Source organism: Thalassophryne amazonica, chromosome 22 (genome assembly GCF_902500255.1).
Source record: "Thalassophryne amazonica chromosome 22, fThaAma1.1, whole genome shotgun sequence".
Classification (NCBI taxonomy): domain Eukaryota; kingdom Metazoa; phylum Chordata; class Actinopteri; order Batrachoidiformes; family Batrachoididae; genus Thalassophryne; species Thalassophryne amazonica.
Genome location: NC_047124.1, coordinates 30,629,983 through 30,647,824, shown reverse-complemented (window position 1 = coordinate 30,647,824; position 17,842 = coordinate 30,629,983). Strand labels below are relative to the sequence as shown.

Here is a 17,842-nt window from a genome sequence, read left to right as displayed (position 1 = left end):
AGCCTCAGTGTTTCCTTGATGACGGAGAAACCACAAAACAACAGCGGAGCAGATGGCGAACAGCTTATCGGACAACGTCTTCCCCCGAGGAAACAGAAGGCTCTCATCACATAAATAAATCAGCAGTAGCGCAGAGGAAGAATTTTTTATTTGTATTTTTTTTTGCTCCTTGCATAAAAGGTTTATTTTCTTAAAAGCCAAGGAGTTGTTTTGAAACGTATCTTTTCTTCAGTAGCCCTAGCATTTTGTCAAGTGCAAAAAGTTTGTGTATTTTGGCACAATAAGTGTCGGCTATGTGCGCACGCGTGCACACAGCCAAGGTTCAGGATGACAGAAGCAAATGGAAGCGGTCCGTGATGCGTGCGTGTCCGTCCGTGGTCGGGACAAAGTCTGCCGGATTTGTGTTGTTGGTGAAAACGACGAGGCGTAATGTCTAAAAACGGAGCAGATGTCTGTGTTTTCCTTAGCAAGAGTTAAAACTGACAAAAAGTTATAGAAATTTGTTAAAACTACGTAATATTTCAAAATACATATGGAGTCAAGAAAAACTTTGTATATGCACTTTAATTCTGTTAATTCTTCTTAAATATATGCATATCTGTGTATTTTTTTCCTATTATATCTCTGTATATTTACATTATGTACGCTTACGTGAGTGTGAGTGGGCGGGGCTTAGTTTTGGAGATGTGTAAAGTTACTTTGTTCGATTTACACCATGCTCCGAGAGCCGCTTGAGGTCCGGCGTATGCTGAGGTGGGGGTCGGGCGGGATGTACTGGTGGGGGTGATTGTAAGGCGGAGGTGGGGGAGGCAGCGGGGGCTGGTGGCCATCGCCGCCGTGTGAGCTGTCTGGCGAGTGGATGGGCGTGGACGTGGCTGACTGGCTAAGGTGGTGGTGGTGGAGGTGCGGGAGGTGCTGGTAGTGGTGGCGCGTGGGCGTCTGGCTGAGGAAGGCCTCCACGCGTCCGTGGCCGTTGTTGTCGAGCACGATGACCTTGACAATCTGCTGACAATGGATGAGCGCCTCGGGCCGTAGGTCAGCCACGCTGACGGCGGGCTGGTGCTGCGGCGGGAAGTGGAGGTGGTGGGCGGAGGTGCTCGCCGCTGACTGAAAGTGCTGAGGTGGCGGCACAGGCCCCTGGGGTGGCGCCTGGGGCCCCCGCTGGAAAAGCGGCTTTTCCTGGTGGTTAAAAAGGGCCGCACTCCTGGGACTCGGAGCCGTGTTGCTGCTGCTGAGCTGGTACGTCTGAAGCCTGTTGTGAATTGACACCTAGTTTAGAAAACAGCCAAGAGAACAGCATCAAATGTTATAAAACTGCATCCTCCTCTACAGTCCATCAAGCCCTCTTTTTCTTTTTGGGGGTGGCGGAGGGGGAGTTGTGGTGGTGAAAGCACAGCACACACACACACAGGGCATGCCTGGGGGCTCAGGTGTTGGAGATGGCAGAAGTGTGAGATTGTGACTCAGATACACTCCCCTCCCTCCACCCCCACTGGTGGGAACATCGGTGACGAGGGTCAGGATGGTGGCGTCCGGTGCAACACTACGGGGAGACGGGGGGGGGGGGGGGGGCTGGTGGTTCCAAAGGGGACACTGAGGGCCCCTGTGTCTCCCTTCCAACCACTGTGTGGCGTCATGGTGACAAGACTTTCAGGGAGTACGAAGAAGAGGGAGAGGTGGAAGAAGAGGAGGTGAGCACACCGACAATCACAGACATTCACAGAATGCAAACCTTCACGTCTCACGTTTTCCCGCAAAAACGCCCTCAACAGTTTGGCTGAGTAACCTTCCTTTCAATATGTGCTTAACTGATCTCACACGCCAGCTTTTTTAGGGTGGAACATGAGTGTAGATATCAGAATCGAGTCTGAAACATTTCACACATAGAAACACTAATTCTTGAACATTTCAATCAAATGAACCGATTATTTCTGAAAACTACTCACTCTTTAGTAAAGCTCAAAACACTAAATAAAAGAATTGTGCCAGAGCATGATTCACTGCTTCAAAATGCAAAACGAACCAATTGATTCCGAAAATGATTCAATGCATCAAATGCTAAAATAATCTGTTCCTTCAAAAAGAGTCACTTTTTCAAAAAAATTCTAAACACTAAATTAGATAACTGCTTTAGGAAGTCTCACAATGTCATCTAGTGGACAATGGCTATTTTGTTGATACAGTTTTCAAAGGCTCAAGAGACTAAGTGAATCAGTTAAGTCAGAAAATTATTCACTGCTTCAAAATGCTGAAAAAGCTAAATTTTCCTTCAGAAAATGATTCACTGTGCCAAAATGCAAAATGAACCAATTGGTTCAGAAAATGATTCAGTGCATCAAATGCAGTGTTGTATAGTAACGAAGTAAAAATACTTCACTACTGTACTTAACTACATTTTGGGAGACTTTGTATTTTACTTGAGTTTTTTTTAAATTCAGCTTACTTTCACTTTTACTTCACTACATTTCCGACCTTAATTGCATACTTCTACTCCGATACATTTTCTATGTGCCATGCCGTTATTTGTTACAAACACACACACACACACACACACACACACACACACACACACACACACACACACACACACACACACACACACACACACACACACACACACACGAAAAAAAAGTTGTGTTTTCACCCAGAGACACCCTGATTACGAGTGACTGCAACGAAGTCAGGCTGATTTGTCATGAGGCAAGTCCGGTAGGCTTTTTTTGCAGTTGCGCACTTGGGGGGTGTTTGTCAGGAAAATGACAGCTTTGCTTTGAACCTTGAACCAATCGAAGCAGTGCTTTGATCTACGATTCATGGGTTCGTTTATTTCGCTTTAACGTAATTTTTCCCCGCTAAAACCCTGAAGAGCATATGTCTGTGAACAATATTTAATATTTTTATGTTAAACCGACCTGTTATGGTCTTCTGAAACAGTTGATAGATGTATTATATAACTTAAAAACGGGACCGATGCTAACGCGTTAGCATGTCTATGGCGTTTTCAATGTTAAAATTAGCATTAAGCTGTTCACATCAGCACGTTTGTGTTGATTTGTTTTCTGTATAATTAATGGCTCAGCGTTCATTGTCATAAGAGTCAAATTGTAATTTTTTTATTTATTTTTATTCATATATTAATAATAGCAAAAACACTAATAGTCTACATAATAGATAATAATAATAAACTAATAATGTTACAATACAATTTTAGAGAAAGACAAAAAAAACCTAATGAAACAAAACACAACAGAAAAGATAAAACCATGTAACAATAAAAATAAGTAAATACATATAGAAATAAATAACTGTTTCGTGTGAACACCTAGTGAGTAGCCTACTCTTGTTTAGGTTTAGAAACCTTGTTTCTGAAGTGTTTTTGTGTGATGTGTGCAACTTTCAGTATTTTGACTAATACTACCAGTCATTTACAAGCCTAGATAAACTTTGTAATATAAAAAAAACAGTCCGTTTTTGATTATTAACATTTACTTGTACTTTTACTTTCCATACTTGAGAGTACATTTAGTTGTACGTTTCTTGTCATACTTAAGTGCAATAAATACTAGATACTTTAAGACTTTTACTTGAGTAGCATTTCAATCAGTGACTTGAACTTCTACCAAAGTCATTTTTTTAATGGGTATCTGTACTTTTACTTAAGTGTGATTTTCCCATACTTTATACAACACTGATCAAATGCTAAAAGAATCAGTTCCTTCAAAAAGAGTCACTTTTTCAAAAAATTCTAAACACTAAATTAGATAACTGCTTTAGGAAGTCTCACAATGTCATCTAGTGGACAATGGCTATTTTGTTGATACAGTTTTCAAAGGCTCAAGAGACTAAGTGAAACAGTTTAGTCAGAAAATGATTCACTGCTTCAAAATGCTGAAAAAAGCTAAATTTTCCTTCAGAAAATGATTCACTGTGCCAAAATGTTAAAAACACTAAAACAAATCATTGCCTTAGGAAGTGACACACAAATCAAAATGCTTGAAACTTTGATGGTGAAATGTGTTAGAAATTTGGTAATCTGCCTGATACACCGTTTTGAAATGCTCAAGACAGTAAATGAAACAATTAAGCCAGAAAGCCTCAAAATGTTAAACAATTACTTCAGGAAATGACGTTTTTCAAAATGCCTGAAACACTATGATGATAGCATCAATTCATTCTTTTAAAATGCCCAAGAAAGTTAATGAAACAAGTGCTTTAAAAATTAATTTCGAAACACTAAACTAAACATTTTCTTAAATTGTTTCATTTCCTGATAACACCAAATGAAACAATTTAGGAAAATGATTTATTGTTTTGACGGTCAAAATTTTGACTAGAATATGTAGTGGAGCATTATTATATAAAAATCATCAAATATTTCATGGTAGAAACTTTTCAATAGTGACTTAATATCTCCCAATAAAGAGTACCTTGAAAGTTGTCTTGCATACGTGATCATTTGTTAGTATGTCATAATTAGAAATAAGGTGCTCCAAATTTTGAATTAACAGCACATAATTAAGATAGTAACTCATTATTTTGACACATCTTGTAATTATAATGTCATATCATAATTATGATTTGGCACATCACAACTATGACTTATTATCTTGTAATTTTAACTTAGTGTTAAGTCTAAGTGTCTCACATTTTTTACATTGTCTGATATTAAATATATTTTAAAATTCTGAGTTTTTATCTTGTAATTATGATTAAGTCTCTTATAAATTTGACTTTCTATGCCATTATTAGCATTAACCATCTTGCAATTTTGATTCCTATAATTACAACTGAGCATCACATACATTTGACTGTATAACTCTGCATCTTGCAATTTAGATTAATAGCTCATAATTATATAATTAACTTATTACTGTGACAAAGCATATCACAACTTTTGACTGCCTTACAAATATAACTTAGACATGATCAGTATATCTGGTATTTATATTTGTCTATTTATATTTGCAAACTTTTTTTTTACTTTTGATACTCTGTGTGTTTCTTACCCTGTGTGCTGCTATACAATATTGCTGGAATCTCAATTTCCCTGAGGGAGTCTTCCCAAGGGATCAATAAAGTTCTGTCTAATCTAATCAAATTCTGACTTTGTGTCTGTACAATTTAGTGTCTAACAATTTTGAGTTAGCATGTTATATCTAGGACTAAGAATATAACAATTTTGACTCTCACAATTGTGTTTTAGTCATAATTTTTACTTTGTATATTTTAACAACTAAGCATATAGCAGTTTTGACTTATTGTCCCATCCAGTAATTACAATTTAGTAGTCATAATTATGACTTATCTCCTAATTTTGACTTAGTATGTACAACTCAGCATCTTATCATTCTGAGTTTATTTATGATAATTATGACTTATTATTTTCTAATCATGATTTAGTGTCTCATAATCATGACAAAAATATTACTGCTTACTCAGGAGGAAATAAGATGTGGGGTAATTTTTTTTTATTCAAATGGTGTAAACTGGGTGTAATCATTCAATAAACATTTTATATATATATATACTTAGAGTATAAATATTTCTGATAATTTTTTTAGTTTTGCTGAATTTGAATGTGCCAGTCAAAAGATTGGTACAATGTGGTGACTTTGCAAGGTCAAGTGCGATTCACTAACATTATCAAGAGAACGCTTCATGTAAAACAGACTGAATTAACGGAGATAAGAAAAGACATTTCAGCAGCAGAGTGGTAACTTAGAAATGGAATAACTCCATTTGACTTCTGTTCAGTTATCCCAGCAGCGTTTGACGGCTCGGAACATTCAGGCTCCGGCACCAAAAGCTCTGAGGGACTTTATACAAAGAAAGCAGGAGTTCTTAGTGTGTTTGGGTTTTTCTTATGATTGTTCATTTACTAGAGTTGCACATATCTTCACCTTGATGATCTACGAGCTTCACTGCTGCGTTCCGCTCAACCCGCAGCAGAATCTCTCCGTCTTACTTGAGGAATTCCTCAGCGCTTTGTTGTGGGATTCATACGTCCCCATTGGCCAGCGCTGCTTTTCAAGATAAATGTGTTTCGACAGCTTGCAGCTCCAACCAGATTCTGACATTTACTGCAGGTTGCACAGCAGAAGGGAAGATGTCCTGCCAACGTGCTGCAGCTCAGACAACCATGAAAGGTGACCTGAGGTGCAAACACGGGTGATAAGATCCAAAAATAATAACCACCAGGAGAAGGTAACATTTTCATCTGTGCTGAACTGTTTGTCAGATGGGTTTCGGTCCAGTAATCTGTACTTTGGCGAGAAGGAATTTAGGGTTTTGGGGCACAAATCTATAAATTGTTAACACAGTTCAACACATTTAAAAAAAATCCATTATTTTTAATAATGTCATACATAAATCTGAATTTTACAAAAATCAGGCAGGTCATTAATGATTCTAATCCAATTACATTTTTTCTGCAAATCTGATTGGTTAAGCGTGTGAGATTTCAGACCGTATAATATCGGGGTAACGGTGGCAAAATATTCGGCCGTTTCTCATTTAATGTATTACTCCGCACCCTGACAGGTGTTCTGATGAGATATCATTTCTGTTGAATGTCATTCCTGTTCTCCGCGCAACTGTGCACGCTCAATATATTCCGGATGCAGAACTGTCAATTTATGCAACGAGATGCACAATTCGACAGAACACTGGCTATGCGCGCTGTTAGCGCTGTTAGCTGAGAGCGAGAGAAAGTCATGTACTAACGCTGCCGCCTAAATGGGTGAATTTAAGCTACCATATGAAAGTATTGATGTGGATTCTGATACAGAATTACCATTTCACATTTGATGGATTACTCCGCGCCCTGACCGGTGTTCTGACGAGATGTCATTCCTGTCCTCCGTGGAACTGCGCATCCGCAATATTGTCGGGACGCGGAACTGTCGAGTTATGCGATGAGACGCGCAATTCGACAGAACATTGGCTACGCGTGCAGCTAGCTGTTAGTGTTGTTAGCTGAGAATGAGAAAAAGTCGCGTACTGCCACTGCCGCCTAAATGGGTGAATTTAAGCTACCATACAAAAGCATTGATGTGAATTCTGGTACAGAATTACCATGTCACATTTGATGAATTACTCCGCGCCCTGACCGCTGTTGGAGCGACGCCGCCTCGGCTCGACGGTAAGACCTGCCGACCGAATTACCTGCAGAAAAATAAACCGTGCAAACGATGGAATTGAATTAGAATGGGAATAACCCTGTTGTGTCTGATTTGCGGACGTTAATTCTGTTATACGGTCACAAATAGCCATTTTACAGCTCTGCTAATGCATTGCTGGTAAAGCTCTACTTGCGACTGTATAACCAACATGAACATCTGCAAATCAGACACAACAGGATTATTCCCTAATTATCTTATATAAGCCCTGAGATGCACTTGTCCAACATTTGGTAGTGTTAATTTACTGTCTTTATGTATTTATAAACTGTTTAGGTTCTTTTTTATATACACACTGTTAATATTGCCATTATTTTTATTATTATCGGTATTATTAATATTGCTATTTTCTTTTATTATTACTCCTATTGTGTCATTTGATTTTAAATGGACCACAATGGAAATAAGTGTTTTTTTTTCACTTTCTTGTGTCATGCATGTATTTTTTAACATATTTACAATTATATTATGTACTCACAATGAACATACTAAATAAACTCACACACGCACGCTTTTAATATATAGATATTTGGCATGTGAAAGCTGTGTAACAATTCATTTAATTTTGCTGAGTTTCATCATGATAACAAAGTTATCCTGACGATTACACGTCTTAATACAGTTCAAGTTATATGATCGGTTTACATCTTGGGGGCCAAACTCTTTATTCCATTGAGCTCCCTGCTCAGTGGGACAAGCAGGAAGATTAATAAATATAAATGTGTGTAATTTGGTGTGAATCCAAACAACTGTGCAAACCCAGAAAATAAAAATTTTCTTTCAAGCTATGAAAAGTAGATTTTTTTGACTGAGTCACTCATGACCTTGAAATGATGTATGCATGGATCTCAGTCAAACAATCAACCAATCAATCAAATAAAGAAAAAATTATAATTCAATTATTTTCATTCCTGACCTTTATTCTTTCTGTATTAACACTGTCATTGTAACACTTTTATCCCTTCATCCGTTTTGTTTTATATATAAAAAAAAAAAATTGGAGCCAGATAAGTGAAAGATAACTGCAAAAATAAAATGTCTTTCAGTACACAAAACCTGAACTGACAAAGGAAACAATGTTACTGAAAAAAAAAAACCCAAAACAACAATAACAACAAACAAATAAACAAAAACAAAAGCTGTACTGCACTGAGAAACAGTACGGGGACAGAAAAATAAAACATTTTTTTCATTGTTATTCTTTTGTGTTTTACAATACAATATTTCTTTTTTCCACAATATTAGTTGTATTAGACTCACAGCATTTTTTCAAATAAATAAATAAATACATCAATTTTTAAAAATTACAAGTGTCATTGAGTGTATCAAGTGTTTCAGAAACACTATAATAAATAATATTCAGAAGGCTTTGTTTAATTTTTCATTTGGAGCATTTCAAAACTGAATAAAGTACTGAGTATATTGTTTCATTTCATATTTCAATTGTTTCAAAGCAGTCATTCTCTAAAGAAGTGTTTTAGGTTTCAATGGATGTGAAACAGTTAATGATTTTCTGATTGAATTATTTTGTTTTGTGTTTCACATGATTCAAAAACAGATGATAATATTCAGGAGCAGGTATTTGTTTAATTTGGCATTTGGAGCATTTCAAAACAGTGAATACCCGTCTATATCAATTGTTTCATACAGGGTTTCAAGCATTTCAAAGCAGTGTTTCCTTTACGTTTCGAAGGGTTTGAGACAGTTAATCTTTGAAGCCAATTATTCAGTTAATTGAATTTTTAGTCAATCGGTTTCTGAAGCAAATCTCTCATTTATTGTTTAATAACTAATAACTAATGTTTATTAACTAATTCCTTTTAGAAACAATTTTGCCAGTTTGTTCGAAGCTTCAAAAAAAATCTTATGTCTACAATCATTTCGTGTGCTACGTTTTGGAACCCAAATTCCACCCCTTAAACTAATTATTTAAAATTCTATTCAACTGGAGCATTACTGAAATTAAGTGAAATTGTAACCATTTTCTTTCCGTTGTGTTTTCCTCCATTTTTATTAAAACATTATAGTTTCAAAGTTCCACAATATGCTGCACAAACTCTGTAACCAATATTTTATTGCAGAATTATAATATATTACCTATGAATATCTTGCGCAATCATGAATGCGTTATTTCCTCTGTAACGTTCATCCTGCGGGAATCTCTGGCTGTTAAAATAAAACAGACTAAACGCCTTTCAGTGTTGGAGGAAAAATGTTCAGCAGTAAAACTTTTACAGGCGAACACATTAACACTGAGCACATTTGAATTTAACAGCCACTGAATGTCAAATTGTGTGTTTGGGTTTTCATTACAGCCTTCAGCTGATGTCACTGGGATGGTAATTGCAATGCCCTCTGGGTAATGTAGTTCAAAGTACTCTGTTGTCTGAAGGATCATTTTTCTCTGGAGATCTGGAAAAGCTTATGGAGCAATGAGTCTGGTTCAAATTAACATTACTTATACATAGGTTAGCGTGATAATTAAGGCTTTTGTGTTCCTCCAAACCAGCTTTTATTGTAAATACTTTTTTGTAATATTTTCCATGTTTTGGTTCGTCCTGTTCCCACAGTCCACTCATGCATGTCATACCCACAGGGACGTGACACCCCTTGCTTCACGTCTTAGCTTGTCCTAGCTTGTGCTAGCTAGTCCTACCGTGTGCTCAAAGACTTACCTGTTGTTTGGGACATGGCCCGAACACTAAGCACTTACCTCCACTGCGTTGTGTCCACTTCTGTCTTCTACCTCCTGGATTCCTAAATGAGGGGAAAAGGACAAAATTGGGAGCAAATTTTAAAGACAACCTCTTGCGGAATTTTAATCAGTGGTGGTGGGCGTAGCTAACCTAAGCGTTAGCTTTGGTAACTGCTAATCGCTAACTGAAAAGTTAACTCTGATAATTCTAAACAGATAACTGCTAAAACATTTAGCTGAAGCTACCGCTAACCACGAGTCTCTAAGTGCTAACTTTTATTGGGCTTAGTGTTTTTCTGGCTTTAACACCCTGAAAAATAGAGCTGAAGAGCTTACATTTTAATAGGGTTATTAATGTTTAAGATCCAGCAGAAAAAAACATATATGATTTTAGGATTTGCAAACATTTTTGACTGTTAAACTTATTAAAAAAAGATTAGCTCGCTTAAAATTAGCGGAACTAACAACAGCATCAGCCCACCCTGATTTTTGAAGAAAGTTGGCTAAGCGTCCGCCTGAGTTCAGCTCTGAAGCTTTCCACACCCTCAGCTGTTTTAGCCTTTGTGATCTCACTATCATTTTCTTGGTTCATGTTGGAGAGTCATCCACAAGAACAATGGCACGGCAAATACCATCCAACCAAAACATCCAGCCAAGAGGTTCAGTCTTCAAAAGCCATCACTTTCCAAGGTGTAAGTTTTTGGCTTTGATTCCTCTGTAAGCAGACTGAGGGTCACTACACCACAGATAATGAGTCACCTGATCATACAATAGTCTTGTGGCCATCAGCTAATTTTCTTAGCTGCCTATACAGCCTAGAAGTTGCATCAAACCCCTCGTCCTCCTCCTGTGGACACGGGAGACTCTAATTCAATCACCAGCAACGTTCAGGGTCTGTTCACAAGTCTGTTATTGCTTATTTCTTAAAAACAAAAGATTTGTGGACTGTATCTGAAGCATTTTAGGGCCTTATTCAGCCCACAGGCCTTGAGTTTGACACGTGATTTTCAGAATTGTCAGCTCAACCACAAACTGGCACTTTTGCACTAAAATGCACTTTCATAAAACTGTCTGCTTTCATATGATCACGCCACAAACAAAACCAGCAGCACCAAAAAAAATCCCACTCAGCAGGCAGTGCATTTGGGGACATTGTCTCTGCAGTGGGAATTCAAACATCACGGTCACGTACGCACCTGATGGGGAGCTGTGTTTTCCGCGCAGCTCTAGCTGGGTGCCGTTCTTTACGGAGTGCGTCTTGGCTCCCTGCTGTTTTTCCAGCTCCCCTACAGAGAACAGCAGACAGGAATAATCACCGTCATCATCACCGTGACCGAGAGAGACAGACCCACAGACAGCCAGACGCCGATGCTACGACTGACAGCGCTAACGCACTTTTCTTTCGGCTCATCTGATGTGTAAACATGTTTCCCCCCCCTCCCCATCCAACTCTCCGCCTACTCCGAAGATCACAGTGCCGCTCTCCATCTCTCTAATTAAACTTCACACTTGATGGTAATTGTGTGTCATTTCCAATCATGATGACAAATGTTGTTTTGTCTTTGACGCTGTGCTGCATGCTAATTGTAAGCGCTGCAGTGCTGAACTGAAAGGTGAGACCTTAAGGGGACGCGCTGTCAAATTTGCAAATTAAAAAAAATGCACAGAAGAAAGATCAAAATTCAGATCCAGAGGAAAGAGTGCATTCCCACATCAATGCCGGTTGTCGTACCAATCTGGGGAAGTACAAAGCTGGAAGGAGGCAGCCGCTGGCATGTTTGCTAACGATACCAAGCGCTTCGAGGTGAATTTAAAATGCGCCTCTTTTGTGTGCACATGCAAATATTGCTGCTTCTTTACCGGATTCTACATTTTCTGCAAATTCTTACGATGTCCTGAGGGAAAGTGGATGTGCAGTTTGCAAACTTGGCTGCCGATCTTAGAACAATTCCGATCATGTCTTATTTGTGAATTAGCGACCTCCAGTGCTGAAAAATTAAGCTGACATGGAAGTGATAAAACTAGCAGTTCCATGAATGGCTACTTGAGGCCGGCTCCAAAAGCAAATCAATCCTTATTCAACCCCCCCCGAGCTAAAATGTCTAACTCAACAGCAAAAATAAACATGTTTACATCCTGGTACAAAAAAAATAAACAAAAACAACACAGGTTTGTTCTCTATAGCTATGCTCCTCAGTCACGATACTTTTGTACTCATCAGTTTAAGCTATTTTAAGCCTTATGGTATGAATAATTAGGGGTGTGATCACTTTGAGTGACAGCTACTGTGCTGAGTCCAGCTGCTAGCAGTGGCTGCTAGCTGCTACAGATTCGACTGTGCTTGTCCTTTCTGAACATTTTATTAGAAATGTCAATAAACTGTCTTGCTGTGTGCTTAACAGTATGAACAAACTAAGATGTTCGTGCTCCAGTATTTCTGTTGAGGGAAATTTTAGTTATTATTTAGTTAATAAGAAGGGTAGCTAGGTAACATTAGCTACATAGATGAAGTCATGGATATTAAGCCTATAAGATAGTTTTGATAACCAAAGCCACCCATTATAAGAACTACCGACCATTCTAAACATGTTTAGTCCAGTTAAAGGGGTGGGGTTGAGGGGAGGAGCCTCAATCTATCGCAGAGGTGATATACATTGACAAATAAAGTCACACATCTAGGGCCAATTTAGGGTTTCCAGTTCAGCACACCTGCACCTTCTTAAGAGAAACCAGAGCCACGCAAACTGGAAGGACCTTTTTGACAGCATAGGCGGGAACTTAGCGGGGCGTAGCCACGCCATGAGCATTATGGGCGCCAGTATTATAGGAGGATCTGGGGGCATCTCTCCCTAGAAAACTTTGAAATTTATAACCCTTCAAAACACTGTTTCCTGCATTTTGAAGGGCCACTTTGTGTTGCTAACTGGGACGTTAAATAATGTGAGACATGTCCTTTAAAAAAAGGGGGGGGGGGGATAGGAAAGCCCCCCCTGTGTTAGTTAAATCATAGCGTAGGGGTCCAAATCACAGCGTAGGGCCCCCCTATGCTCAAATGTACTGGTGAGAACCTTGGAATGGATTTGAAACTTGAACATTCTCCATGTTTGGCAACAATGCTAACCACTATGCTACCACACTACCTTGTGTTAGTCAATCACCCAACGTAGCCTGTTAGCCTTAGCTAGCTTGGTGATGTTTGGGGTTTAAACTCGCTCTTCAGAAAATGCATGGGTGATGTCATAAAGGGCTTTCCCAATATAAAGAGTATGGACTTTTTTTTTTGTTTGTTTTAGTCCGGTTGAGACGTTGCCAAATCTTTCTGATGCATCCCCAGCTCTTCTCTGTATGTTTCTGCAGACTCCTGCTGTGTGAAGGGGAATGCCGACATGTTGACTCCCGCTTGGGGAATGTGCTCTTTGATGCCTACTTGCAGAAGCCAGGCTCTGAGTAATCAGACCGTCCTTGTGCATCAAAATATGTGCCTGTGTCTTATTATCTGGAGAAGTTCGTACACCCACAAACCCAAACAGCTCCGCTTTCATGCAAATGGCCTCTTTTCACCTCCAATTTGCAGCCTTTTTGCAGTTTGTTTGAGCTGCAGTGCGGCAAAAGAAGCAAATCAAAGAGCTAAAGTCAGTCTGCACACAGTACATAAGATCCCACTGCCATCTGTGAGATTATTGACCTAACTCCGACTAGTGCCGACTCTGGGGACCCACAAACACCTCGCGGTTCCAGCTGACACTTGGCTGCAGCTAGCAGATGTGGGTCAAACAGAGCTTGAAATCATCTTTCTCGCACGGCGTGGCAACAAAAACTCAGAATATGTTGCAAATTCTTGGACAGTCTTGCACAAATAGTCAGCATCAGACAGATTTTTTTATCTATCTAGTGTTTGGCAGCATCCAGCTTACGGAACACTCACCAGCCACTTTATTAGGTACACCTGTTTAGCTGATTGTTAACACAAATAGCTAATCAGCTAATCACATGGCAGCAACTCAATGCATTTCGGCATCTAGACGTGGTGAAGATGACTTACTGAAGTTCAAACTGAGCATCAGAATGGGGAAGAAAGGGGATTTAAGTGACTTTGAACATGGCATGGTTGTTGGTGCCAGATGGGCTGGTCTGAGTATTTCAGAAATTGCTGATCTACTGATTTTCAAGCACAACCATCTCTAGGGTTTACAGAGAATGGTCCAAAAAAGAGAAAATATCCAGTGAGTGGCTGTTGTGTGGACACAACTGCCTAGTTGATGTCAGAGGTCAAAGGAGAAGGGGCAGACGGGTTGGACAGGCGACTGCATGATGCTATTGTGTCAATATGGAGCAACATCTCTGAGGAATGTTTCCAACACCTTGTTGAATCTATGCCACAAAGAATTAAGGCGGTTCTGAAGGCAAAAGGGGAACCAACCCGGTACTAGCAAGGTGTACCTAATAAAGTGGCCGGTGAGTGTAGGTTCACACAGACACAGGGGTAAAGACGGGAAAACACAATGGTACTTACACTCAATCCGTATCTGTTCCATTTCCGACACTTCAGCAATCGATTCCCTCAGGTCTTCTACAAACTTTAAGAGCTCCTCAGCACTTTGGGCACAGAAGTTAAGTACCTGCTTCTTGTCTGAGCCAAAAGGTGAGAGGATGGTGATGCCATGAGGGTAGACTGTGGGGAACACACATCAATAGGTAGAGACCACAAAATTCATTCATTTATTTTCAACCACTTATCCGGGTCCAGGTCACCGTGGCAACAAAACAAACAGCCCATCCCACACTTCCCAAATCTCGGCCATGTCCTGTAACTATTCCCAGAGGATCCTGAGGTGTTCCCAAGCCTGCTGGGAAATATAATCTCTCCAGCATATCCTGGGTCTTCCCCGGGGCATCCTCCTGGTTGGACATGCCTGGAAGACCTCCCCAGGGAGACGACCAGAGGGCATCCTCAGCAGGTGCCCGAACTACCTCAGCTGGTTCCTTTTAATGTGAAGAAGCAGCGGCTCTACTCAGAGTCCCACCCGGATATTTGAGCTTCTCACCCTGTCCAGGAGTGTAAGCCCAGATACCCAACGGAGGAATCTCATTAGTGCCAGTTTATCCGCAGTCTAATTCTTTTAGTTATTGCCCAAAGCTCATGACCGTAGGTGAGGACAGGAATGTAAATCAACAGGGAAATTAAGAGCTCCGCCTTCAGGCTCAGGTTATTCTTCACCATGACGGCCCATTACAATGACCAAAAAATAACTATGCAAATTTGTTTGACTTGGCATTAGTACCCATGGGCACGAAGACAGTAAGGACTATGGAAATCTGACCTTTCACCCAAATGATTGACGTGTGGGTGACTATAACAAGGCGGTTGGAATCCATCTAAGTATGTGTCAAGTTGAAAATCCAATTCCTTGACTTTTGCCAAAATGAAAGTTTTAAGAGCAATTTCCGAGTCAACTTTCATTGACATACCAAGTCTGATTGAAACTAGCAAAAGAACATGAGAGGGCAGGTCCCCATCAAACAGACAGACATGACCTTTGCCCCAGTGACTGATCTTTGGCAAATGTGTTCTAACTTGAGCAACACGTGTGATGTGTTAGCTGGACATTTGAATGAAGATCATAATTTAGACTTTTGACATCAGTGATCTTGACCTTTGCCAAGACAAATCCCGTAATGCAATTCTGAGGTCAACCTACACGCGTACATGATTTCTCCATTAGCTTAAATGTAATAATGTGTCATAACACCTTTGAAAGTTTGAATTGTACAATGCAAAAATAAACAACCAATCCAAAAAAAAACAACAAAAAAAACCCCCAACACATTTTCTATGGAAGTGAATCAGTGCCATCAGAGTTTGAATTTGAATTTTTAAGGTTGAATTTTTTTAGTATCAAAATCACAGTTTGATGTTGAATTTTCAAGGTTGAAAAAAAAAAAATCAACCTAACAAAAAAATTCAACCTCAAAAATTCAACCTAAAAAAATTTCAACCTCAAAAAATAGGCAGAGTTTGAATTAGAATTTTTAAGGTTGAATTTTTTTAGTATCAAAATCACAGTTTGATGTTGAATTTTCAAGGTTGAAAAAAAAAAAAAATCAACCTAACAAAAAAATTGAACCTCAAAAATTCAACCTAAAAAAATTTCAACCTCAAAAAATAGGCAGGGAGAAGCAATCAATCCCTGTCTGAATCATCCAACGTTCAGCCAATCACATTTTGCTCCATTGGTCATGTGATACTGAGACTAAATCAAAAGAAAAAGATGTGATACATTGCTGAACGTTGGATAATTCAGACAGGGATCAATTACTTCTCCCTCCTTTTCTATTTTTTTTAGGTTGAATTTTTGAGGTTGAAAAATTTTTAGGTTGAGTTTTTGAGGTTGAATTTATTTATTTATTTTTTTGAGGTTGAATTTATTTATTTTTTTTAAAGTTGAATGTTGTTTAGGTTGAATTTTTTTAGGATGACGTTTTTGAGGCAGAATTTTTTTCAACTTTGGAAATTCAACTGCAAAATCTGATTTTGATGCTAAAAAAATTCAACCTCAAAATGGAAAACCTCATATATTGAACTTAAGGGGACGCAATGAAAAGCATCAGTGGGCAGATGCTACGTGCACATATCATTTTATGATCGAGGAGGAGTGGGAGTATCAGGATCAGCAACACAAATATTGTTAATTTTGTCCTATTGGTTTCATATATGCAGGAAAATCTGTTTTTCAGACAGTAGTGACATCATTTCATGATGTTTTAGTGACCCCATCATGACATCACTTATACCACATAATGACAACTCATTAGTTGATCAATTTAAGCTTTGGATCACATCTCTGGTTGCAGAGATATCCTGGAAAAAGTTTTCTTTTTACCACTATATTTTTGACGACTTTGACCAATCTACTTCAAAGGTTAAACATCTCAACACACTAACCCAAGGAATACTCTTGCTAAGTTTGGTGAAAGTCTGTTCGCCTGTTCCTGAGTTATTTCATACACAAATGCACAGACATGTATGACTGATTACAGTATCACGCTTCTGGCACATAGGAAATAAACAGGCATCACACAAGTTAGCAAATATCTGTAGCCTATGAAATTATTTGTGGTCAAAGGAAATAAAAACACCCCATGACCTTTTGACCTGAGAAAAAAAATGACAGGGTTGCTGGAAGTTGGGCTATGTGACATAAATACCAAGTTTACTAATTATTGGGTCTGCACTGTAGAAAAAGATAACACTACAAGCAATTTGTGATGATCAAAAAAAACACTTCCTTGACCTTTGACCCTCTATCTCTAATAACATGCTCAGGCTACCCAGCATTCATACCAAATTTACTAATGATCTATTATGCACAGCAGAGGTTTCTACACCCAAAAGTAAATTTTAAGGCAACTAAATATATCAAGTGACTTTGACCTTTGACTTTGTGAGTTCACACATTGACATCTCTAGGGTCAGGGTACTTCAGAAACACACCAACGCCACTATGTTTGGATTACACAAATTAGATGTTACAATGCTCACAAACGTATCTGGGCTCAAAAAAAAAAAAAAAAAAGAGTTTCCAGTGACTTTGACCTTTGACCTTGTAAGCCCACAAATCAGTATTTTTAGGGTCACACTATCTAACACTTTGACATCTACTCTGATATGCACAACATACGTTATTACACTCAAAACAAAATTTTCAGCCAAAGAAATATTTCAACTGACCTTGACCTTTGACCTTCTGTGCCCAGACATCAATACTTTTAGGGTCAGGCTACTTAATATACAAAACAATGTCACTATTCTTGGACTGCACAAATTATAAGTGACATGGGCATGGGAGACCCCCCACAAAACTTTCCATGGGCTTTGACCTTTGACCTTGTGAACCTACAAATCAGTATTTTTATATCACACTACCATACATACATATACACATATTAAGTTCACTATGTTTGGATTTTA

General features: G+C 38.9%; 1 protein-coding gene across 2 annotated transcripts in view; it reads right to left on the bottom strand.

Moving 5' to 3' along the window:
• Window positions 1-462: 462 nt before the first annotated feature.
• iqsec3a (IQ motif and Sec7 domain ArfGEF 3a) overlaps window positions 463-17,842 on the bottom strand; it is a 310,387-nt gene continuing 293,007 nt past the window's right edge. Inside the window, exons 11-14 of one of the 2 annotated variants that reach the window (XM_034163070.1) lie at window positions 14,387-14,545; window positions 11,070-11,159; window positions 9,892-9,935; window positions 463-1,269 (exon numbers count right to left, since the gene is read on the bottom strand). In XM_034163070.1, coding sequence (XP_034018961.1) covers window positions 709-1,269; window positions 9,892-9,935; window positions 11,070-11,159; window positions 14,387-14,545 — 854 coding nt within the window. In that variant the 3' untranslated portion in view covers window positions 463-708. The remainder of the gene's footprint in view (window positions 1,270-9,891; window positions 9,936-11,069; window positions 11,160-14,386; window positions 14,546-17,842) is intronic. The other variant, XM_034163071.1, reaches the window with a different exon arrangement.